At 37.0% G+C, this 26,644-nt stretch overlaps 2 protein-coding genes across 2 annotated transcripts; one reads left to right on the forward strand and one right to left on the reverse strand.

Annotated features, from left to right (window-relative positions):
* Nucleotides 1-7,235: 7,235 nt before the first annotated feature.
* LOC137711964 (cytochrome P450 94B3-like) lies at nucleotides 7,236-15,285 on the forward strand. Its single transcript, XM_068451114.1, has 3 exons — nucleotides 7,236-7,579; nucleotides 13,190-13,629; nucleotides 14,403-15,285. The coding sequence occupies exons 1-3, from the start codon at nucleotides 7,236-7,238 to the stop codon at nucleotides 15,152-15,154; spliced, it is 1,536 nt and encodes a 511-aa protein (XP_068307215.1). The 3' UTR covers nucleotides 15,155-15,285.
* Nucleotides 15,286-18,346: 3,061 nt separating this feature from the next.
* Nucleotides 18,347-21,537, reverse strand: LOC137712831 (SWI/SNF complex component SNF12 homolog). Its single transcript, XM_068452001.1, has 3 exons — nucleotides 21,433-21,537; nucleotides 19,378-21,175; nucleotides 18,347-18,804 (listed from the first exon to the last, which is right to left on the reverse strand). Exons 2-3 carry the CDS (start codon nucleotides 20,931-20,933, stop codon nucleotides 18,735-18,737), a joined length of 1,626 nt encoding a protein of 541 aa, XP_068308102.1. The 5' UTR covers nucleotides 20,934-21,175; nucleotides 21,433-21,537; the 3' UTR covers nucleotides 18,347-18,734.
* Nucleotides 21,538-26,644: the final 5,107 nt, after the last annotated feature.

Consider the following 26,644-nt stretch of genomic DNA (forward strand, 5'->3'; position numbering starts at 1 on the left):
TTATTTAAAGGTTAAAACACCAGAGCTCTGCTAATTAACCCTAACTATTAATATAGAGTTTTTTTGGTAAAAATGTTTTAAGAACTAATATTTAGTAAAGATACAAGTAAATCTTAGAAAAACACTTAAAATACTTCCTGAAATAAACACATAACTGATGCTTCTTACAAAAAACACTTATAATACTTTTGGAACTCGATAATATTTTCTCTAAAAACGCTTTCAGTTATTATAAAATCATTTCCAAACATGCCCATGATCATCTACGTTTGAAAGGTGATCAGTTACTATATACCTCTCACGACGAATGCGGCAGAACAGCTGTAATATATAGTGCTAAAACTTATGTGCGAAATGGTTCAACAAGGCCCAAGTCGAACTTTTGAACTTTTACGGCTCAGTTCGGCCACTTCCATCAGTTTGTCAGTTTAGATACCCAGTCTTACTTTTAATCAAGATTTGCGTTTTTACTTAAAGTTGACATTATTTTTATTCCTCACTTTTTTTAATTTATTAACACATATGTATTGGAATTATTCTGATTCAACACTTGCATAGATTGTTAATACATGCAAAATCTAAAAGTATGCGAGTTTCAAACTACACTAAGTAATCCAATACTTAAAAAAAAACCAAGAATTGAAACTGATAAAGAAGTGTATTTGATTTGCAAATGGCGCTTTTTCACAGTGACGGAAAGCATCTATACAATTTGGTGCAGGTTTGGTCCTAATTGATTCCCCCTTAACAACTAATAATTAACCCACTAACACTTTTGTTTGTGCAAAAAAAAAAGCGTATTTAGTCTCATATACATTGTTTATCTCACTGAATTGCTCGAACACAACTTCCCTGATTTAGAATAAGTAAACATTACAACTCATCATCTTTTTCTTTTTTTTATAAAACCTCAATGGTACGAGGGAAATTTTATTAATAATGAAAAAGAAGTTACACCTAGTCATGAGGGACATAAATCTAATCCCTTATAATACAAGAAAAATGGATAAAAAAATACTTGAAAATGAAGATGGGACATAAATCTTACCCTTCTAGAAACGCAAACAATAAAGATACAAGGAAAAAAGGGGGGACATGAAACCTAACCCCTCTAAAACTAAACCTAAAAGTCTAAACTAGCAAAACAGATTAAGCAACATCACAAGATTAAGAAAAAAAAAAACAAGAAAGTGAATCAAACTTGTATGTCGATGTGCAAACTAATTTGAGAACCAATAGCCAGGAAAGCCAATATAATCTGAAAACAAAGCAGCACAAGCCACCAACGAAGGGGAATCGTGCCATACTAAAGTTGGAGAAGACAACCCCCATGTTAGCAAAATTGTCCACAACAAAATTTCCTTCGTGATATATTTATATATGAGAGGCGTAGAAAGTCATCTTCCGAATGTAGTCTAAACAAATAGACCATTGCGTATGAAGAGGCCAAGGAATATCAAAATCAGTCGATTGGAGAGCAGAAATAACACTAGAACAGTCACTTTCCAACCAAAGGCAATGCCAACCCCACTGATATGCAAACTCTACACCAATAATAATTGTTGATAATTCTACAAAGAAAGAGTTGCGATGACAAATCCTTTGGCAGAAGCCACGAAGAAATTGACCATGGCAATCCCTGGAAAACTCATCCACAAGCAGCAGGACCGGGATTTCCTTTCCACAAGCAACAGAACTGGGATTTCCTTTGGACAAACCATATGTATTAAGTTTAAACCAAGGAAATCAAGGAGAAGACTAAAGCACATGAAGAATAGTTGGCGCCTTGCGAGGGATAGGTTGTCGTTGGATCCCCAAAGAAGAAATGATACTAGTGTCAAAACCTTGAGAATAATAATCAAGAATAAACTTCACACCATGAACGATCCCAAAATTGATAGATATGCAAAGATGACAAAAATAGATTGGGCGACCCTAAAAAATAAACTCATTTCGAGCTTTCCAAATCGCCGAAATAGTAAAAAGACATGCAAAAATCTGGATATTGTGCAATTGTTGGGAAAATGGCTAACGTACGTAGACATCCCAAAAAGAAACCAGAGAATCTGAAAATGACAAAGAGGTACCAAATTGACATGCTAACCACTTCCAAAGTTGCCTAGATATCCGACAATCAAAGAAAAGTTGAATAGTAGATTCCTCAAAATTTTGGCAAAAACAACAAATGGACGCCAAAGAAATATCACGTCGTTGAAGTGCACATTATGTAGGAAGTTTATCATGAAAAAGCCACAAGTCAAAATAGATAGTTAAGGTGGAATAAAATGTCGCCAAATGTGTCACATCCCCGCCCGAGCCCCCACCACATCTCGGGTTTGACTCCACCGTAGCACAATATAGTCCGCTTTGAGCCCCGACCACGACCTCACGGTTTTGTTTCTGGAAACTCACATGAGAACTTCCCAACAGGTCACCCATCTTGGGATTGTTCTCGCACAAACTCGCTTAACTTCGGAGTTTTTACGGAACCCCAAGCCAGTGAGCTCCCAAAAGACCTCGTGCTAGGTAGAGATGGAATATACATATAAGGCATAGAGGATCCACTCCCCTGGGTGATGTGGGATGTTACAATCCACCCCCTTTAGGGGCTCGACGCCATCGTCGGCACACTTCCAGTTAGGGATTGGCTTTGATACCAAATTGTCACAGCCCGACTTGGGCCTCTACCACATCTCGGGCTCGACTCCATGGTAGCACGATATTGTTCGCTTTGGGCCTCGACCACGCCCTTATGGTTTTGTTTCTGGGAACTCACATGAGAACTTCCCAGTAGGTCACCCATCCTGGGATTGTTCTCGCGCGAACTCACTTAACTTCGGAGTTCCTACGAAACCCAAAGCCAGTGAGCTCCCAAAAGGTCTCGTGCTAGGTAGAGATGAGAATATACATATAAGGCATAGAGGATCCACTCCCCTGGGTGATGTGGGATGTTACAAAATGACCTTAGCCACAATCATAACAACTCATCATTTGAAAACATATAATATGTTTCTAGATAAACAAGACCACAACATTAATTCTTTCTAATCTACATTTGAAAACTTATGGCGCGTTTACGTAACCGTAATGAAAATATGAAGAATTAAATTGAGGAAGAATTGAATTTAGGAGGAATTGAATTGAGAAGGAGTTGAAATTAGGAGAAGTCAGAATCGGATTCCTGTTGAAGTTGTTTACTTAAATGTTCTGAAATCGGAATAGAAATGACACTAATTTCATAAAGTTGTTTACTAATTCAGCAAAATTGGAATATAAACCAGTATGATTACTAAAACACCCTTGTCCCAAATCAAATATTATATAATTTTTTTTAATAAAATTTGATATAATATACAATAGTAAGAAAAAAATTAAATTGCTTTTTTTATTTCATAGACACACTAAAATGTTTTTGTTTATTTTTTTATAAATTTAAGTATTTACTTTAATGGGTTTATAAAGGATAGTCTTGGAAATAAAAAAAAGTAAGTGAGGGCATAAAGAAACAAAAGTGTCATTTCGATTGTCCAAGCAATCAGGAATCCAAATACTATGTTAATCTAAATAATCCAAATCCTCCAAATTTTGGAATTGAATTCCAAACTTTTGGAATTGTATACCCCGTAATCAGAATTCAATTTTGTATTTTAATTCTGATTACAGTTATGTAAACGCGCCATAAATTAGTTGTAACGAAAAAGAAAAAAAAAACGTTCTTTGGTTGTCCTTTGATCATCTTTTTCTTGTGCCGACTTCAGGAAGTTGTTTTTTAAAGCAACAAAAACACTTTTACGCACGCAAGCTCCGAAATACTTTAAGCGATTAACAACGACACGAGCAATTGCGGTTGATTTGAACTGTCATTATTTATTCAAAATCAAGATTTGCAGTATATACTTTTCCATGGAATGTCTTTGTTTGACGTTCTTCTCCAACTGCAAGTCTGCAAGTGCTACTTCCACTTGTGGAATAAAAAACGTGCTAATTAATAATAATACTCTTCACGTGGGTTTTTTGTTTAATATTTCGGCACAGGATAAAGCCACGATTTTAGTTTCATTTTTGAATTGATATACGAATAAGGATCCTCTTTGGATGATTTTTATGAAGATTCTGAGAATTCGGGTATCTTGTCCATCCATTGTAAATCGTATAGTTAGAAATCATTTTAAATTTTATTATTTAAAATTAACAAGAAACTAAGGTAATAATCATGCATGATTAATTAGTAACCATTCCTAATATTCGCTTTATTGTCCGATCATAATGAAGTCATGCACCCAACTTACAGGACTAGCAAATATGGCCTAGCTACAATTATCAGAGCAAGTGCGCACACTCTTTATCTACTCAAGTTTGAATATCATTTTCGTCAGTTAGATTAATTTAACATAAAATATTGTTTGTATAAAAGAATCTAGAGAATAATAGTTAGGTCTTTGTCTAATTTGAACCTTCTCATCGTTATAATTTTATACGGCCAGAGGATATTGAAACGCATGTACACAATTTATTTTGGCATTTTATATTAGCACCCCACAAAATGTTGAATGTATCTCACGTTAAAATTTAATATTAAATGATTTATTTACTCTACTATACAATGGCAATTTTGACCTTATTAGGTTTTAAAAAAATTTCTAAATACACCCCAAATCACTTTTAACGTATTATTTATCTTCTTCAACTATCAAAATCGCTCCGACCTCTATGATTGAACAAAATCCTAACCAATGAAACTACAAATATGTTGATTAAAAAATTATTTTGACGAATGAAACATGAAATCGATGTTTCGGAAGCTTCACATGAGGTAAGACTTCATATTCTTTATTCTTTTAGTGATTTTGACGATATCGATAATTATTTAATCTTACTTTTGCTGCGTTATTCAAGCTTCTGTATTCATATTCATCTTTTAGAGATCACAAAGATTACATGAAGAATTAAAAACCTAAAATTACCACCAAATATTAAAAATAGATGACATGGGTTTTAATGGTAGAATTGAAAACAACCCACATATGCTTTAAATCTAAGGCGACATCTTTTGTCAAAATTCCAGTCGGCATTTTTTGTCCAAATTAAAAGCTTTATAAGATTTGAGAAATGTGGGATGTATAAAAAAATATGGGGTGCATGTAAAAAATGTAAGGTGTGTATTGAGAATGTGAGGTGTGATAGTATTATGGGGAAGTAAGCGGGGTGTATTAAGATAATTTTTCATTGAAAAAGCAAATATGAGGTATATTAAATATGTAAGGTTTATTCAACAATTTGTGGGGTGTTAATATAATAAGCCTTTATTTTAACCAAGCTTACTAAATAAGCAATCAAACGAGCAATTAATTTTTCAATGTATTAGAAGTTAATTAACACAGTCACGTGGCGTTAGAAGTAGGCCATATCAAACCATGTCGTTCATTCATATTATATACTACATCACGTGACTTATATGCCTAAAAATTGTCAAAATATCTCCAATCAAACACCTATTCTCTTCTTTCATTTATTAACTCAACCACCAAGCATCCATCTAACTAATACAAACAGTGACACCATAAACAATAGGGATCTTAACTTGTGATCGGACAGATATATCCCTGACCTAGCACTCCTTATGTCTTAACACGCAAAGAAACCATTTAATACATGCATCAAATGCACACACCAATACGTGTACATTAGAGATATGAAACCTGCAGACTCCTTTCCTCCTCTGCATATCTTTCCTTTTTTTTGGCTTTCGAAACAAATAAATTTCGAATAAAATAAATAAGAATTAAACCTTTATATCTCTAAACTACTTATTAATAAAACATTATTTGTCAATAAAAAACTAATAAAATTACTACTATACCCTCTTAATACAAAACTGAAATAAGATATTAGAAAGAAAAAAAAGGGGAATTGTTATTAGTATTCTAAAAATCTCATTTTACACTTCAAACTTTCTATATTAGGAAAGAAAAATACATTTGTAAGGAGTGTAGAATGAGATTTTTGAAGTGCCAATAACACTTCTCAAAAAAAAAAAAAAAAAACAATGTGAGTATTAAAGTAATTTTGTAAAAATAAGTTTTTACTTTTTTTTAAACCTCACAACTATGTCACTTTTTCAACACCCTCTCAACTCATTGAGAAATTTTTAGGAGTGCCGGGTACACCAAGTGTCATGGTGTACCCTCACTCATTAGAATTTGATTTTATTTATTTATTGAAATATAAAATTGAAGGATATTCAAAAAACTAAATTCTAATGAGTGAGGGTACACCATGACCCTTGGTGTACCCGGCACTCCTAAAAATTTCTCCAACTCATTCTCTCTCTTTCTCTCTTTCCCAACTGTCAACCTCTACTTTTTTGGGACGCCTGCCAACCTGTTAAAAACAAATAACTCCTCTCATAAATAAAATAAAATACAAATGTTTAAAAAATATATTTCTCAACTCATATAGTGTGTAACCTTTGCTAGTATAAATAAAGGGAATTGTTATTAGCACTCCAAAAATTTCATTATACACTCTAAACTTTCTATAGTAGAAAAGAAAAATACGCTTGTGAGGAATGTGAAATGAGATTTTTGGAGTACCAATAACACTTCCCTAAATAAATAAAAGTGTGTGTACACAAAAAATGGTACATGAATCACTTTTTCGGTGTAAATTAATTAATTTAACTTATATTCCCTTATAGATTTTAACAATAGTAAAACATATATATTCTTTATTTTTAAATGGAAATGTCACATATACATGCACTCCAAATTTGTTACCTTTCAACACTAATTGTGGATTAATCTAATATAATATAACAATTATTTTCAAATACAATGATAAACTGAGAGTAGGAACAACAAGTTACACTAACTGCATTATTTTTTTAACGCGACATATTAATTTTCTTGCACATTTTATGCAAGTAGAGTAGGGACGGATTCACTATCTCTATATGATGTAGACCCTAGCTACATTTGAGTGGAGACTAGATGTGGGCACGGTGCGGTTGGGTCCAGTTTTATTCTCAAATCAAAACTAGAATCGGAAAATATTAACGGTTCGGTTCAGTACGGTACCTATATTCAAAAACTATATTAATTGATTTTTTCAGAAACCATCTTGGGTGGGATAAAAAAAAAAAAAAAACCCTATATATAACACCTCCTCTTGGCTCTCATCTTTCATCCTAAAGAACTCTCCATTTGCAAACCAAAGTTTTGTCATCAGAGGCAGCCATGTTCATAACTCTACTCTTATTTTGGTCTCTACTTTCGTTGCTCTATTTCTTCTTCACCCCCATCCAAAAACATCAAACTAGACTAACCAAACCACTATTGAATTCCACCTATGGCCCTTCCTCCTACCCCATAATTGGTTGCTTTATCTCTTTCTACAAGAACCAACACAACCTCCTAGACTGGTACACCAGTCTCCTCTCAGGCTCGCCGTCACAGACTATAGTTGTGCACAGGATAGGTGCACGACGCACTGTTGTGACGGGGAACCCATCCAACGTGGAGCACATTCTCAAAACAAACTTTGCAAACTTCCCCAAGGGAAAACCCCTAACTGAGTTCCTCGGGGTGTTGAATAATTGGCCAAGTGGCCAAGTGGACAAGTCCAAGAAAACTTTAGATTAAACAAACCAAAGTGGAGACAACACATTCCTTGTTTTGGGGAGGAAAATAAGGGAAAAGACCTTTGCTTTTGAAAATGTTTTGTTCTCTTCTTCAACACCCGTGAGTGTTGTTTCATTAAAAAAAAAGATAAGTTGGTTTTGGAAAAGAGAGAGAAAGTGTGAGCTCATTTGTTTTCGGTTGAGAAGAAAGAAGAGAGAAGAAAGAGCTTTTCTTCAGAGAGCAAGGGAGAGTTGCAGAGAGCCTAAAACAGAAGAAGAAAGTTGTTGCTTCAATTGGTTAGTAATCATCCACCAAAGTAGTTGTTGTTGTAATAGCTTTGAGCTATATGTATAGAGAAGAAATTATTCATTATATTTCTTCCTCTATTTGTTTCTTTGGTGTGTGAGAGCTATTGGGTGTATTGGGTTTTTGGGTTGTGAGATTGCCAACACTTTGTAAACTCTCATTTGGTTGATAGTGGATTATTGGGTGAGCTCCTACTGCTCCGAGGACGTACTCCAGTTACACTGACTGTTGAGGAACCTCGTTAAAATCTTGGTGTCTTTTATATTTTGTTCTTGCACTATATTTGATATATTTCCTGTGGGTTAGCTTGAGTTGGTTCCAAAATTGATTTGGTGCTATCCTAGCACAACAATTGGTATCAGAGCACTGGTTGCTCTTGGGTACTGTCTAATTGCCAAAAATGTCAGACGGGCAAGATGAGAATCCTTTTGGAAACAGCTCCGGGTTTGCAAGAACTACGGTGCAAAATGCAAAGTTCGAAGTTGAAAAGTTTGATGGCACAAACAACTTCGGGATGTGGCAATGTGAGGTTAAAGATGTGTTGGCTCAACAAGATCTTCTTGCCGCCTTGGGAGAGAAGCCTGAAGCTATGTCGAAAATGGAATGGGAGAAATTAAATTTGTGGGCTTGCTCTTCAATTCGGTTGTGCCTTGCAAAAACTCAGAAGTATTTTGTGATGCGGGAGACTTTGGCAAGTGTGTTGTGGCAAAAATTGGAAGACAAGTATATGACGAAGAGTGCAGAGAACCGGCTACACTTGAAGAAAAAGCTCTACCGCTTCCAATACAAAGAAGGTACAAAAATGATTAGACACCTTGATGCTTTTAATAAGTTGATTGCCGACTTGTTAAATTTAGATGAGGATATTAAGGATGAAGATAAGGCCTTAATATTGTTGAATTCCTTGCCGGACTCTTATGAGCATTTTGTTACCACTATTATGCATGGTAAAGAAACTGTGAAATTTGAAGATGTGTCAAATGCCTTGATGAATTATGAAATGAGGCATAGAGATAAAAATCATGATAGTACCTCTGAAGCTTTATTTGTTAGAGGTAGATCATCGGAGAGGAGATCCTCTTCTAGCAGGAAAAAATCACAGTCTCGACCTAGAGGAAACTCTAAAGGTAGAAAACCTTTGGAAAGGGATGAATGTGCCTTTTGTCGTAATAAGGGCCATTGGAAGAAAGATTGTCCTAGATTGAAGACCAAAGGCAAAGAAAGTTCTGAAGCTAATGTTGCTGAGGTTGAAACAGATTTTTCTGATTTTGCTTTAACCACTTCCTCATCATTTGATTGTGCTACTAAGTGGGTGTTGGATACGGGTTGTACTCATCATATGACTCCTCACAAGGATTGGTTTTCAAGCTTGAAAGAGTTTGATGGCGGTGTTGTGTTCATGGGAGATGACAATCCTTGCACAACAAAAGGGATTGGTACAGTTCGTTTGAAGTTGCATGATGGCATGGTTAAAGAGTTGACAGGTGTTCGATATGTACCGAATTTGAAGAAAAATCTTATTTCTTTGGGAACTTTGGAAGCCAAGGGCTTCAGGTTTCATTCAGATGGGCAGACATTGAAGGTGACTTATGGTGCACTCGTTGTGATGAAAGCTCCTCGATGTGGCCATTTGTATTTATTGCAAGGAAGCACTGTGACAGGTGAAGCATCTGTAGTCTCAGAAAATATGGGCACATCCGATTCTGATACTACTAAACTGTGGCATATGAGGTTAGGCCATGCCGGTGAGAAAGCTCTACAAGGGCTTGTGAAACAAGGTCTTCTAAAAGGTGCCACGACTTGTAAGCTTGATTTCTGTGAGCATTGTGTCTTGGGGAAGCAAACTAGAGTGAAGTTTGGTACTGCTGTACATCAGACGAAGGGCATTCTTGATTATGTGCATTCAGATGTTTGGGGTCCTACAAAGACTCCCTCTTTGAGTGGTAGACATTGGTTCGTGACCTTTGTTGATGATTATTCAAGAAGGTCTTGGGTCTACACTATGAAGCACAAGAGTGAGGTGTTGAGCATTTTCTTGGGTTGGAAGAAAATGGTTGAGAACCAGACTGGGAGAAAGATTAAGATTTTGAGATCGGATAATGGTGGTGAATACACATCCGACCCTTTCTTTAAAGTTTGCAAAGAGGAAGGGATTGTGAGACATTTTAGTGTCCGGGGAACTCCACAACAAAATGGAGTTGCAGAAAGATTGAATCGAACCTTTCTTGAGAAGGTCAGATGCATGTTGTCTCAGTCGGGTTTGAGCAAGTCGTTTTGGGCAGAGGCAGTTACTTATGCATGTCACATCATCAACCGATTACCCTCAGCTGCTGTTCAGAGTAAGACGCCAATGGAGGTATGGTTTGGAAAACCCTCTTCTGATTATGACTATATTCGTATTTTTGGTTCACCTGCTTATTTTCATGTAACTGAAAATAAACTTGATCCTAGAGCCAAAAAGGCTATCTTTCTTGGTTTTAGTAGTGGTGTCAAAGGTTACAGGTTGTGGTGCCCAGAGATGAAAAAACTTGTAATCAGCAGAGATGTGACATTTGATGAAGAAAATATGTTTAGAGACTCTGAGAAGAATGTGAAAGATGTCCAACAGGTGGAGCTTGAGAAAGTTGCCTCTAGTACTTCAAATCATATTTCCGCTGATGTCGAAGCCACTACAAGTGAAGAAGTGGAAGACCATGAGGATGTTGAAGAAGTTGAACTTGAAGATTCTATTCAAGTTGAAGAGCAAGTTTCACCTCAAGAGTCTATTGCTAAGAACAAAGGAAAAAGACAAATTACCAAGCCAGCTCGGTATAGTGACTATGTTGCTTTTGCTCTTCCTATTATCACTGATGAGATTCCATCCAATTTTGAGGAAGCCATTGAGAGTGAGGAAAATGAGAAGTGGTGCAATGCCATGGGTGACGAGATGAATTCTCTCATGAAAAACAAGACTTGGGAGTTAGCTAAATTGCCTAAGGGTAAGAAAGCTATTGGTTGCAAATGGGTGTATGCCAAGAAGGAAGATGTTGCTGAGAAAAGCAATGTCAGATTCAAAGCAAGATTAGTTGCTAAAGGGTATGCACAAAAGGAGGGCATTGACTACAATGAAATCTTTTCTCCAGTTGTGAAGCACTCCTCAATTCGCATTATGTTAGCTCTTGTTGCACAATATGATCTTGAACTTGTGCAACTTGATGTGAAGACGGCTTTCCTACATGGTGATTTGAATGAAGAGATTTATATGTGTCAACCGGATGGGTATAAAGTGAAAGGGAAAGAAAATTTGTTTTGCAAGTTGAAGAAATCACTTTATGGCTTGAAGCAATCTCCAAGACAATGGTATTTGAGGTTTGATAAATTTATGAGAGGCCAAAATTATTCTAGAAGTCAATATGATCATTGTGTGTACTTCAAGAAGTTGCAAGATGGGTCTTTCATTTATTTATTGATATATGTTGATGATATGTTGATTGCCTCAAAGAATGTCGAAGAGATTGAGAAATTGAAGAAGCAAATGAAGAATGAGTTCGAGATGAAGGATCTTGGTGAAGCAAAGAAGATCCTTGGCATGGAGATCACTAGAGACAGAGAAAAAGGTTTGGTATGCTTGAATCAAAGACAATACCTTGAGAAGTTGATTCGGAAGTTTGGAGTTCATGATTCAACCAAACCGGTTAGTAACCCTTTGGCTCCTCATTTTAAATTAAGTTCTCTACAGTGTCCTAAAACTGATAAAGAGAAGCTGCAAATGAAAGATATACCATATGCAAATTTGGTTGGTAGTTTGATGTATGCAATGGTATGCTCTAGACCGGATATTGCTCATGCAGTTGGCATGGTGAGTCGATATATGCATAATCCAGGTAAAGAGCATTGGCAAGCAGCTAAATGGATATTGAGATATCTCCATGGTACTCGAGACGTTGGTTTATGCTTTGAGAGAGATGACTCTGGTATTGGTCATTTTGCAGTTGGTTATGTTGATTCAGATTATGCAGGTGATCTAGATGGAAGGAAGTCTACTACAGGCTATGTATTTACTATGGCTAAAGGGCCAGTTTGTTGGAGGTCCATTTTGCAGTCGTCTGTTGCTTTGTCTACTACAGAGGCTGAATATATGGCAGTTGCTGAAGCTATAAAGGAGGCCATTTGGATACATGGGCTGATTAGAGATTTGGGGGTTGATCAGAAGCAGGTGGAGGTGCATTGTGATAGTCAGAGTGCCATTTATTTGGCTAAGTATCAGGTTCATCATGCGAGGACCAAGCACATAGATGTGCGTTATCATTTTGTTCGTGAAGTTGTTGGTGAAGGAGAAATCATTCTCCAGAAGATTCCAACTAAAGACAACCCCGCTGATATGTTGACTAAGGTTGTTGGTGTAGCCAAGTTTGTTCATTGCTTGAACTTGGCTCACATTTTGCCTATATAAAGAAGGCGTTGAGCAGTAGGAGTTTTGGAGCATTTGGCTCGGCATGAGTTGTTCTCTTGCTAGTGATTGGGAGTGTTTTTTGTGTTGATTGTGTTGGTTGGCTTATCATGGCGTTTTCGGAACTTGGCCAAGGTGGAGATTGTTGAATAATTGGCCAAGTGGCCAAGTGGACAAGTCCAAGAAAACTTTAGATTAAACAAACCAAAGTGGAGACAACACATTCCTTGTTTTGGGGAGGAAAATAAGGGAAAAGACCTTTGCTTTTGAAAATGTTTTGTTCTCTTCTTCAACACCCGTGAGTGTTGTTTCATTAAAAAAAAAGATAAGTTGGTTTTGGAAAAGAGAGAGAAAGTGTGAGCTCATTTGTTTTCGGTTGAGAAGAAAGAAGAGAGAAGAAAGAGCTTTTCTTCAGAGAGCAAGGGAGAGTTGCAGAGAGCCTAAAACAGAAGAAGAAAGTTGTTGCTTCAATTGGTTAGTAATCATCCACCAAAGTAGTTGTTGTTGTAATAGCTTTGAGCTATATGTATAGAGAAGAAATTATTCATTATATTTCTTCCTCTATTTGTTTCTTTGGTGTGTGAGAGCTATTGGGTGTATTGGGTTTTTGGGTTGTGAGATTGCCAACACTTTGTAAACTCTCATTTGGTTGATAGTGGATTATTGGGTGAGCTCCTACTGCTCCGAGGACGTACTCCAGTTACACTGACTGTTGAGGAACCTCGTTAAAATCTTGGTGTCTTTTATATTTTGTTCTTGCACTATATTTGATATATTTCCTGTGGGTTAGCTTGAGTTGGTTCCAAAATTGATTTGGTGCTATCCTAGCACAACACGGGGACCTTCTGGGCTGCGGCATATTCAACGTGGATGGCGATTTGTGGTCCACGCAGCGCAAGCTCGCGAGCCACGAGTTCAGCATAAAGTCCCTAAGGGAGTTTGTGGTGAACACTCTCGAGGAAGAAGTCGAGCACCGACTTATTCCACTGCTGGAAGAAGCTGCAGAGAGCGAAAGGGTTTTGGATATGCAAGAAATACTGAGGAGATTTGCTTTTGACACTGTGAGCAAGGTTTCTTTGGGCTCCGACCCGTTTTGCTTGGACTTGACCCGACCCATGCCTCCCCTTGTGAAAGCTTTTGAATGTGCTGCTGAGATAAGTGCCAGGAGGGGTACGGCTCCTTTATATTTGATGTGGAAGATGAAGCGTGCATTGAGCATTGGGTCCGAAAAGAAGCTCAAGGAAGCTGTTAAGGTCGTTCATGGCTCTGTACATGGTACGAAATTTGGATACTATCTTGATTTTAATTTCTTTTACACGAAAAAAATTGTCGATAGTGATGAAAGGTGGGAACGTTCGCACAGATATCATGTTGATATTTGGTTTACATTTGGCAGTGTCCAGGATGAAATTTTGATAACTCATTGATATTCTGTTCATGTTTGGTAATATCAATTAAGTGTTGAACATGCAGATGCAAATTAGACCAGCTCGTTAAGATAATGTGCCGTAAACTTTAGATTGGTTGCAAGTATCAGTAAATCATTTGCGTCTTCCATGTTGAGAGTTGTCTCGCATCGGTGAGGGACAAGGTTTGCTATGTGCTTATATGATTTTGGGCTACTCCTCATATTGCCAATTGGTTTTATGGTGGAACCTCAATTTCATCATGGTATCAGAGCGGGTTGTCCTCGTGTGAAGCCAAACGGCCACACGCGCTCCACGTCACCCAGTTGTTGTCCACGTGTAGGTTTGAAAATCCGCCACACGTGCGGGGGCGTGTTGAGAGTTGTCCCACATCGGTGAGGGACAAGGTTTGCTATGTGCTTATATGATCTTAGGCTACTCCTCATATTGCCAATTAATTTTATGGTGAAACCTCAATTTCATCATTCCATATTTCTCTTATTTTAGTTATTGAGTACAGATGCTAGATGCAACATCTTTTCATATATTTTCATTTAGCATTCTTTTTCATATAAATACAGATATTTTGTTTGATATTTTTGTATTTTCATTTAACACTATGATTTGATTGATTTGTTGCAGAAATAATCCAGAACAAAAAGAAAGTTTTTGAAAGAGATGGAGAGAGAAGTGAGAGCCACGACATGTTGTCACGGTTGTTATTAGCAGGGCACAGTGAAGAAGTGGTGAGAGACATGGTGATAAGCTTCATACTGGCCGGACGTGACACCACCTCAGCAGCCATGACTTGGCTCTTCTGGTTGCTCAGCAAGCATCCTGACATAACCCACAAGATCGCGAACGAAGTCGAAAACGTCGTCGTACAAAGAAATGGTACGGAAAAATTAGGGTTTGATGATTTGCAAAAAATGAGGTTTTTGAGGGCTTGTTTGTGTGAGTCTTTGAGGCTCTACCCACCAGTCCCGTGGGATTCCAAGCATGCTGAGGTGGACACTGTTCTGCCAGATGGGACTTGGGTTGGGAAGGGAGATAGGGTTACTTATTTTCCTTATGGGATGGGGAGGATGGAGGAGTTGTGGGGAAAAGACCGGTTCGAGTTTAACCCGGACCGGTGGTTTGATATTGAACCGGGTTGTGACGGTGATAAGGTTTTGAAATCGGTGAGTCCGTACAAGTTTCCGGTTTTTCAGGCCGGCCCGAGGGTTTGCCTTGGGAAGGAGATGGCTTTTATTCAGATGAAGTATGTGATGGCTTCGGTGTTAAGGCGGTTTGAGATCAGACCGGTTTGTGGGGAGGACCAGCCGGCTTTTGTTCCTCTCTTGACGGCCCACATGGCTGGGGGGTTGAAGGTGTTGGTTCGAAAAAGAAATTAGCTTATATTAGTACAAAACCTTCTAGGTAAACTCTACGCTTCAAACGGCATTGCATTTCGAATGTGATCTTTTTTTTTTAATTCTTATGTTTATGGCTATATTAAACGTGTTGAATGCAAATATGTCGTGGAGATATGGTGGTTATAATTCAAGGTAAAAGACGCGTAATTGGGTTGACCCGATCGAGTTTAACCCACTTATTTAGTTTGAAGTAAGCATTCATGTTCAACTCGTTCGATCCAATTAAAAATTGAGTTACACATGTATATATAATCCTGCGGCCTTATAAGGTTAACCCGATTAATTGGATTCAAATAAACTCAAGGGCAAGTCCAACGTTGCTCAAATTGATCGGGTTGGCCAAAGTCTCAAAAACTAATCTTGCACTCCTTACTGAAAAGAAATAAAACTTAAAAGACGTATGAGTATGAGTGTATGATGACTATATGTCCCTGATTTATACCACGAATTTAGTTTTTGTCTTTGAATTCTACTATTAGTTGCTTCTGTCCTCGAAGTATGTCATTTAATGTACTAGTAGTTATTTTCGTTTACTCCATCAACTTTTCATTAAATCAAGTAATAAAATAGGACTTTCATCCAAAAAATAATAAAATGAAATTTTTAAAGAAAAAGGCTTGGCTCCTCAAGGATTGAGGAGGAACTCCTCCTTAAAATACCTTGTGACTTATTCATTTCGTGCTTATGAGCGGAACTTCTTAAGGATTGACTAAGATTTTAGTTTTAATTAGTCTTTTGAATGATTTATGATATGAGTTTTGATCGTAAACACAAAATTTTGTGAATAGGTTGCAAAGTATTTTGAGGAAAAATTAAAGAGCCAATTCTTCTCTTTTTTTAATAAATTAGATTTTTTTTCTCTATATAACAAACCACTATACCCTTAAATTTGATGGAAAAGAAGACAGATTTGACGAAAGGACTACTCATGCAACATAGGGTTAAGTTCAACAAGAGAAACTAACATGAGAGTTCAAGGACAAAAACTAAACATGAGGTAAAGTTCAAGAACCATTGCTACCACACACCCAAAAGTCGATTGTAATAAGTGACCTCGATGCAAATGATAAAAATGAAAAATCAAAGCAGGCACCTATCAAGTGGCATACTGAGGGCTGGTTTGGTATTGCTGTGCTTTGAAAAAAAGCTGCTTCTGCTGTGCTGTGAGAATAAGCAGCTGTGAAATAAAGCAGCAAAGTGTTTGGTAAACTTTTATGTAAAATAGATGTGAAAAAAAGCCGGTTTTTTAAAGCTGGGTTTTGCAGCTTCTTGTTTTTGGCTTTTTTTCACCCAAAACTGTGAAAAAAAGCTGAAGTTGAATGTTTACCAAACACAAAAATAGCTCCTAGCTTTTTTTGATACCAGCTTTTTTCAGAATCACCTCAATACCAAACCAGGCCTGAAACTAGGGTTCCATGTTAGTATAGTCTAGCAGACTAGACTGCATCTAAAGTTGGTAAGTTTTTTCCAAAAGCATGAGAGCTCGGGACACGAAATATTCAAAATGTTTTTCTCAAGAGCATGTGAATGTGATATTTAGACGAACACAAAGTTGAACAAGGTTTCACCTTTTACCTCAGAAAATTGGTAGAAGTTCACGTGCAAACTACAAACCCTAAATTTTGGGTGGAGTTCCAAAATTCATATTATTCATATTTAGCAAGCAGATAACTTGAGCCTATGTGGGATCTTAATAAGAGTTGCAACATTATTGCTTTGCCATATATAGAATTCACCTGCTTGGACAGTGTCTGGCACTCGTGCGATATATCCATATATCCTTCAGAATTTTTTTAAAATCTACATTGCTTTTGAGGCTGTGTGATTGTGATCGATAGTCAATGGTTGAATTAAAATTCGAAAGCAGTATAATGTGTGAGCATAAGTAAGTCACTGATACGAATCCTAAAAGATTTCACACCTATCAAACAATACGAAAAGTTGTGGACATGCCACTTTATGCTCGTCCTTGGACTTGGAGTGTGCATGAAAAGTTGGATTCTTTCTTTTTTTGAAGGAGTGCGGTTTGAATAATTAGTGATAGGTTTCATGCTTGTACCAAAAAAGTATCTTCCACTCGGCCTTCGTTCGAAATGTGCATGACATGTTAGAGCAGCTCCAGCGGGAGCTCCTGCTCGAGGGACGGGCTCCGGAACAGGGCTGGATTGCCCAAGGGAGGAGGTCCAACGTTGGTTGGCGAGAGAGCCCGAGCAGGCTCGAGCGCTAGGTCCGTCGATTCGTGTCGGCCCGAGCGTTTGAAGGCAGTCTGACGTGGACTGACGTCAGGACGTCAGGACGACGTCTTCACGCTTTTTGAGGGCCACAGAGACGTGGGTTCCGACGAAACCGACTGTGCCGGTGACAAGAACGGACATGCAGACGGCATATCTTGTAAAATTTCTGACCTTTCTTCTGGGTTCCTCTCTTATGTCTCTTTTTCTTTGTTTATCCAAAACCCACAATTGACAAAATTTGGAACCCGTTTTTCAGTTGGATTGGATTTGAAAATTTGGGTTTTGTGATTTTGATATGCAAAAAGAAAGAGATCGAAGAAGAAAGGTAAACAAGTGCAGATTTTATTTGATTTGGGATATTAAAATATCTACCCCTTCACTCCCCTGCAAACTCATCTCCGCCGCTTCCTTCTCCCGCGACCACCGTCTCCTGCTGCTACTGCAACTTCAAATTCTGGGCTTTCAACCAACCCCCTCTTCCATTTCGGCAAGACCCATTGCCGGATTCTCATGACTTGGTTCTCCGTCGGCATCGTATTCGATTTAACCTTGCTCTTCTCCGTCTCCCTCCTCCTCATATGGGAGCTCGGCAGAGCTCTCAATCTCTTCCATGGAAGCTTCTTCGTCCACGGTGATTTCAAGTTTTGTGGAAAAAAAATACTATTATTTTATAAATAAAAAAATACTATTATTTTATTACCTATTGCCATGATTATTCAAGTGCAATGGTGAAGATGCAAAAGACAATTACTATTTATTAAGAGTAGTTACTGTTCACTAGATGGATTAAATAGTGAATAGCCTGGAGGGAAAGCTCCCACGCTGAAGTTGCTCTTAGTATATGTGCATTATTCGGCATGGAACTTCAAACTTTTCTTTAGTCGGAAAGAGTACAAATGTTTGCCTCCACTCAAAAAAATATAACCATGTTTGGGGTCAAACTTTGAAAGAATAAAAACGGTTTCTGACAACCAAAATCTTGGATGTATTTGGTTGAAAAACTTAAAAAGATTACTTTAAGATCATTGATGAAAAAAACACATGCCAAATGCTTGTCAGCCTTCTTCTGACAGCTCTTCTAAGTAAGCACTTGATTTTTTTAATAAAAGTTTCAAACGCGTTTCTAATAAAACGAAAGTTCTATATTTTTTTCCTCCCACAGGGTATCGTATCGCATCATGAATTCAATAAATTACGAAAAAAAATTTCTACCAAGGAAAGAATTGGATTGAAGAAACTAAATAAAGATGATATGAAATCAACAGGATCTAGATATCTTAGAAATACACGACTGCCACTTATTGAAACTTAACCAATTCCTTATTTCAAGTGCTTCCGGGAGCATCACTTCCGGCTGACTTTCGGTTCAAGTAACGAATAACAGCATCCTCAACCCTGAAAAAAAGGAACATCAAATTGGAAATTAATTGGGAGAAAAATATGGCAACGTCCCAATTTTTATACAAAATCCCCAGACCAACTAGCTTGTCTATTCAGAGAAGAACATGAAAGTGTCGTAAATACCACGATATTTGAGATTCCGTGGAATTCACACAATTGCGTGACAAAGGATGAAATCCTACTGTATATGATTTGCTTAATGTACGAAAGTTAACATCATAAAGCACTAAAGTTGATAAGTTTTATACTGTAATGGAAAGTGACACAAAACCAAAGTCTGGATATTTCTCAAGAATATTTAGGCATCTAAAATCTTTAATTGGATGAAGAAACCGTGAAAGTTCATCATATTTACTACGGTCATCGAGCAAGGATCTTATCACCAATACAAAAGCGAGGTGAACCTTGGGGTTCTAAATAAATAAAGGGTATCGAGGACGTCAATGCTAAATAGTTGGACTGAATAGCGACATGAAGTTAATTTGAGCAGTACAATCATACTAAGAGTACAAAAGAAACACACATAAAAATAGAAGTGTAAGTATAAAATGCCGAGCAAAAGCTTACCAAGGTTGATTGTAGAAATCGGAGCGGCGCTCCTTTTCCACATTACGACTAGCATCTCCAGCAACAAGCTTGAGATCCTTGCTCTGGGAAGCAATCAAAGTATTAATAAACTCTGCAGGAGATTGACTGAACCCAAGAAAGAAAGCTCGCCGCCGTCGATGTTCATGGATTTTTTTTATGGATGCACAAATCAATTCGTCACAAGCGTCAATCTCTTTGCTCCTCTCGGTGCTTCCTAAGAAAGCAGACATCTCTTTCTCTAATACCATGGGTACATCAACCAGTATATCATAGCAGGTAGTTCCAGCTGGGCAATTTCCTGAAAGTTTTATGTTATGCTCTATATGTATAGGCTGTGGTGGAGTTAAATGCTGCGATATCTTTTGTGAAACCATCGAAAACTTCATCTTCTCTTCCCCAAAAATCTTCTGAAGAGGTGGATCACACACAAAGAAAGTAGGGTCATTCGGGTTCTGCAACTTCCTGGCCTTGACATAGTGCCAAATAGCAGCTATAATTCTGGGTCGGGTCTCTACCTCAATTCCCAGAACTTCATGGAGAGCTGGTGAAAGTTTGAATTTCTCAGGTACATAATTCATCTCTAGTCTTACTATTGCTGTAAACTCCTTATCCCCTTTTCTTTTCACCTCAAAGCCATCATGAAGAGCGGGTGAACGGGAACTTTCCCATAAAATCACGTGGTTATCTGGATAGAGGGTTTGGTCCAAGTATATGGTAACTTTCTTGAACAGTGATGAAAATTTTGCCCTTGATTTTGGTGTCAATCCAGCCACCACAGGATCCCTCCCGTCTTCCAGTAACCTCCCAATTATCTTAAGTGACCATGAAGGGGGTTCCGCATTTGTCTTCTCAGGATTTGTTTGTGTCTGATTCGCAAAGGTGTTGAATACATAAACTCTAAGTGTTCTCTGAACACGGGGGGGACATTTAAGGGACTCTTGGATGTCCATCTTCTTCCTTGCCAAAGCAGCATCAACACGAGACTCAAATTCAAGCAACTGAGTATAAAGACCAGACTCTGGTAGAAGTGCAGCCACTTTGTCCGGTATTTGTTTATCAGGTAGCTTTTGCTTCTTTCTACGAGCAGCTGGGGTGAGCTCCATGGTTTTAAATGGTGAACCCGTGTTGGCACTAGATGAACCAGGAGGCCGAGAAGGTGGCTTCTGGTTCGCCCGCTTAGCAGTTCCTGTGCTAGGTGTTGCCACGGAGGGTGATGAACCACCAACATTACTTGTATTCGCATTATGCAACTGGGCAAGAGACTGAGCTTGAGCTTGCAACTGAACAAATTGGGCATGGGCAGCTTGGGTTTGGGCTTGTGCGTGAGCATTCACATACTGTGCCTGTGCAAGTGCCTGCGCTTGCGGCTCAGACAACTGAAAGTGCCCTGAAAAATGAGCTCCCCCTTGTGTCGGAGGCTGCGATTGAGTGAGAAGATGAGGCTGGTGATTCATGGCCACAGGTTGCGACACCGCCCCAGAATTGCCAAAGTGGGGTGGCACCCCCACATTCCTGGGCTGATTATTATTATTCATCACCTCAATTTTAAAAAACCACAACCTTTAACACACCAAAACTATTCCATCAAAAACCCCAAAACCCTAATCGAAACCTCTGATATCCTCAACTTCCAAACCCCCAACAACGAAATTAAACCCGGGTTTCGACTCTACCGAGCTTCCTTCTTCAACTAAACAAAAAGACACGATCTTTTCACCTCGGAAGGCTTACAATATTGCTGAAACACTGAAAAATTCAAACTTCCTAGCAAGAACTTCTGCAGAACACAAAACCCTAATTTCAGAAGCAGAACCCAGAATTCAAACATCAAAAGCAGCAAAATTCAACCCAAATTCGAGCATTGCAGAAGCAGCTAGTGAGTTCAAAGCTTATGCTGGCTGTGTTAATACAAGCTAATTCTAATTTATCAGAATTAAGAAGCTGACTACGCAAAAATTAAAAAACAACTAGGAATTTAAAATCATAGGAAAATAATTATATCATCAAATAATTGACCATACGACATATACATACTTGTTGCTAGCTTCTGTAGCTTCTCCTTCTCTCTCTCTCTCTGCTTACAGATCGGCAATGGAGCGGAACCGGTTCTCTCCCTCTCGCTATCTCTCTTTTCTTTTGCGATTTTGTTCAGTTCGTGAATTTACACAATTGCCCTTTTTTAAACGAGGGCCTCATAATCGTTCATACGTGTCGGGGATCGATGTGTGGTGTATGTTTAGTTCAGATTAGCACGTGCTTAAATTCCCAAGATATTTTTTATTGTAACGGGAACACGAATAGTATAGCACGTATTTTTATATAAATAGTGAAAAATTTTATTTTTTAAGTGGTTAACTTTTTAACACACAAATCTCACTAGTTACTATTTATATAAGGAATTGTTATTAGCACTCTAAAAATCGTATTCTACACTTCTAAATTTTCTATATTAGGAAAGAAAAATAAATTTGTGAGGAGTATAGAATAAGATTTTTAGAGTACTAATAACACTTCCTTTTATATAATAACATATAATGTACCACTTCGTATATCAATGACACACTTAAAAATCTCTGGTATTTTGAGAAGGGCACATGAACTTGGCTTATTTCGAGATTTCCCAGTGTACCGTCCATTTTGGCCATGAGATATATTTGCGTTGACTGCAGCATTAATTACAGTTTTTCTTTTATGATATGATTAGATTTTGAATAAAACACGTATTATTCTTAAATTGATCAAATGACCGATGACTTTCATACAATAATAGAGTATCGCATATGAGCTCAAACCTTTATGTGAATTTACTTGCACTAGCCTTCACGCACATGATGATGTTCGCCTCGGTCTTCCATTTTATTTTTGGCATATTTTACTAATTTTCTTATTTTAAGCTGTTTCACATTACAATGTGTAATTTAATATTTGCAATACAAAGATCGTTAATGCATGACTTCATTAATATTTTAGAACATGTAAATTTGTCTATTGTCCTTGAATTTGTCAAATCGAGAGTAATTTTTATTCCTTCAAATAGAAAAAAAAAAAAGAAAAAAAACTCACATAAAAATGTGATAAATTTAGTGGTTCAAGAGCAACTTGTCACAATTTAAACGAATAATCAAATTGAAAGTCGAGAGAAAAATGGAAATGTCATAAACGAGACCCAAACAATCCTCAATTTAAGGGCTCCTTTTCACAACTGTTAAGTGTTGACTTCAGCCCAAAGCATAAAATTCGAGCCCAGAAGCAGTAAGTAATGCCTAAACAGGCTAAACTCTATGTTTCTCTCTTTATGGCATGTCTCAAAATATTGGTGATATTCACACTTATTTTTATTTTCATATATTTTTTTTTTAATAATGAATTTCGATTCATTTGATTCATCGTTCGGAATTTGAGATGTGTGTGTGGAAGGTAAGAGCTTAGCACACGCCGGAGGAGCAGCCATGGTAAGTCCTTTCGCTTTGTTTCCTAGTTTTTGCATTTGAATCCACTTTCTTCGTTTCTGAAAGCAACGAATTTGAAGCAAATTTTTTGTTCGTTCGGAAATAAAAATCTGATTTCTGAAATTCCCGATATGTTCGATTTCTGAATTTTTATGGTGATTTTTTTAGGAGAAGTATTGGAGGGAGCCAAACAACCAGACCAAGTGTAAGCCATTGTCATTATTTTGTAGTTTTCACAAATATATATATATATATATATAACACTGTTATTAGCACTCCAAAAATTTCATTATACACTTCTCATAAGTATATTTTTTTTCTAATTATAGAAAGTTTGGAGTGCCAAATGAAAATTTTGGAATGCTAATAACAATTTCTTATATATATATATATATATATATATTCTCATTTGGTACGTGAAATTCAAAGTTTGAATTTTATATATTTTTAAGTTTTCTTTATATATTATAAGGAAAACTAATGAAAATGACTTGAAAACTTTAACTTTTAACGATAAAGACAAAATAAAGGGTAAAGTGAATAGTATCAAGTTTGATTTTATAATGTAAAAATGTGGTTTTTCGTTAAAGTGAACAGTACCGCGGACTGTTCGTTAAAACTCCCATTATTATATATGTTAAATCGTAAATCAACCTGCAAAGCGAGGGGCAGCAAGCCATTCCGTCACTTTTGTGGCGGAGTAGGGCGAACTGCTCAGGCTAAAAACCGCCATTCCAATGGACAGGAAAGGTGGCCGGTGAAATCTGCACAGTTTTATTCTGTACTTGCTTAAGAATGCTGAGAGCAATGCTCTGGTATTAATATTATGCTTTACTTGTATTCGGTTTTCAGTCACTACAGCTCCATATCTGAATGCTAGCTGCATATATGTTGTCTGTTGACATATTCTCTAGCCTAAAGGTTCAGATGTGGATTCGCTTAACGTATCTCGTATCCAGGTAAACCAAGCCCGGAAGCAAAGGCGCTGCACATACCGTGCTCATGGCGGAATTAATCGCAAGTGTTTTGGACATCCTGAGACTCAGCTGGCTAGCAGGAAAGAGAAGGGAAAGCTCTACCTCTGCGCAGTGGTGCTTCTTCTTGAACAACGACAGTTGAACATGTCATGAGAGCTGTTGGTACTTTTGTTGTTTCTCGGAGCTTATGTGGAACGTGAAACATGTTTGAACTACTTCAAGTTCAAGCTGTCTGCCTTCGGTGCCCCGACCACATTGTTGCTACAACTTTTACTTATGAATGAAAAATTGTAATGGATGATTTTGATCATGGCATTTGCTTTATGTACAGAAGTTGTTCCCAATGTTCCCAAATCCTATACATTGGGCTGAATTCTCTAGGGTGCAGCTTTTGAGTATGGTACACATTGCACTTCAAGCGGCTCATTTCTGGTCGTTATATGCTTTTGGATTCTTTAAATATATTCACTAGTTAAGTACATCAATTTATGTTTTATGGATGTAATTTAAATTTTCACTACTTCAACTAGCTCAAAGTCCAATGGTTCTCTCGACAATGATCAATTAGTTGTTAGTTTAATGGTACTCGATTTCTAGGTTATTGAGACATGAACAAGTTTGAATTCCCCTATTATCACTTGATAAAAGAAAGGGATTTTTAGCCAAATGGTTTATGAGATTGACATAACTCTTCATTTTGATTCCTGAAATTTATAATCGTTAGAAGTGGTTTCTAAATTTGTCCATCATTAATTAATGTGAAAAACCTCCGCTGGATAACATAAAATGATAAAAATATCTTCAATTTTTGTCAAATCATTTTGACGAATTGTTTATTAATTGAAAGTATTGTTATGATTTTGGTTCTTATTTAACATAGATTTTTTACAGAATGACTACTCCTATCGATTTTAATTTTTAGGAAACAAAGTAAGAAGTTACGCTAAATTTAAAGATGATTTTAGATATAAAATCAAAAGAAAATAATGGTTATTTGTCCACACGTTATAATGGTTATTTTCCCGTTTAATAATACAACTTTTGAGCAATTAATTACATTCCCTCTTCTGTCTTGTTCCAGACCAATTAAACATATTTTTCCTACCAACGAAAGAAATTTAATTTTTGTTGATAAGATTTGTCTTATCATTTGACAGTTTCATCCAGCTGCTATGTGACGAACTCAATCCAGGCATTATATTTAGAGCAGGAATGGAGATTGAGTACCATCCTAAGGTTTGTTTCGAGATATTTTTAAAATAGTTGAAACTGTTTTGGGTGAAAAAAAATTTCTGGATAAAATTCTTTGTAAAATATAAGTAAACACTGAAAAGTGCTTTTCAAATTCAAAATATTTTGTCTAAAACCCTTTTTAGTAATTTTGTTAAAAATACTTCCAAACGAATACTTAATTTGGAGTCAATTAACACAAAATATTACAGTAAAAACATAAATAAACAAAAAAGTTAATATCTTTATTTTATGAAGCGTTTGGTAACATGTAACTATCACAACACTAATGTTTTTGTGATTGATTTTGAAAGGTTGTGACACATAATTAATGGAAAATAAATTTCTATAAATGGAACTATAGAATATTACCATAATAAATAGAAGAATATTTAAAGACTTTACATGAAAGTAACACAAAAATGTATCATGCAACGATGAAAACCATGCACAATGTAAGATCCATTCTAAAGACAAATCGCATTATCCCATCAAAATTTTGACCAATTTTATTCATTTGCACAAGTGAAAAGGTGTATCATTTCAAATACAATTTAAGGGGTTTTTTTATTTATTTATTTATTTTTAGTATATCAATATTTTTACACAAAGGAAAGTTCGGCTAAGCTACAAAATGGGCAGTCTAATTTGGTATTGAATTCACCATCCACGAGATTTGAACCTAAGACCTATCATTTCTAATACCTTCAATTGAGAGATTTTTCAGCATTTAACATAACAAATCCGAATTTGGCTTGTTCATTTTCTTTAATTGTTCGAACAAATTTAAAACCAATGTGCTCGTTTGTGTAGATACAACTCAGCTAACTACGATCAAGAAAATTGTGTAGCCATTAAGAACATCCATGAAACGTTGCTAAATAATGTCTGTTATACCTATTCAATACCCATTAGTATATAAATTATGCACTTTTGTGCATTTTAAAGTGTTTTGCCAAATATAATTGCCACGTTGCATGTCACATCCTGACCCGGTCCCCAACCACAACTCGGGCTTGACTCCACCGTAACACAATATTGTCCGCTTTGGGCCCCGACCACGCCCTTACGGTTTTGTTACTTGCTGAACTTCGGAGTTCCGATGGAACCCGAAGCCAGTGAGTTCCCAAAAGGCCTCGTGCTAGGTAGGCATGAGAATATACATATAAAGTTTACAGGATTCATTCCCTTGTGCGACGTGAGATGTTACAATCCACCCCCCTTAGTGGCCCGATGTCCTCGTCGGCACACACGCGGCCATGGTTAGGCTCAATTCGGGATCCTAGTAAACATTCCGTGTCGGGGTGTGTCATTGTAACTCTAGCAACTGACTAAGAAAATTGCTAATGAGATTTTTTTTTAAAGTGAGATTCTTTGCTGCTTTATGTTTTTGTGCTAATTTTTGTGCCAATATTATAAAATATTGATAGTGAGTCTATAGAGATTTCCACTTTTTAGAGAGTCCACTTATCATTTCTCACCGACTAATATAAACTTATCAAACATGCATGAGACACACACTATAATTCTCAATTAATATACTTACATGTCAATTGAGCACGTGAAAAATGTGCATCATTATCTGCTTAA

This window comes from Pyrus communis, chromosome 13 (genome assembly GCF_963583255.1).
Source record: "Pyrus communis chromosome 13, drPyrComm1.1, whole genome shotgun sequence".
Classification (NCBI taxonomy): Eukaryota; Viridiplantae; Streptophyta; class Magnoliopsida; order Rosales; family Rosaceae; genus Pyrus; species Pyrus communis.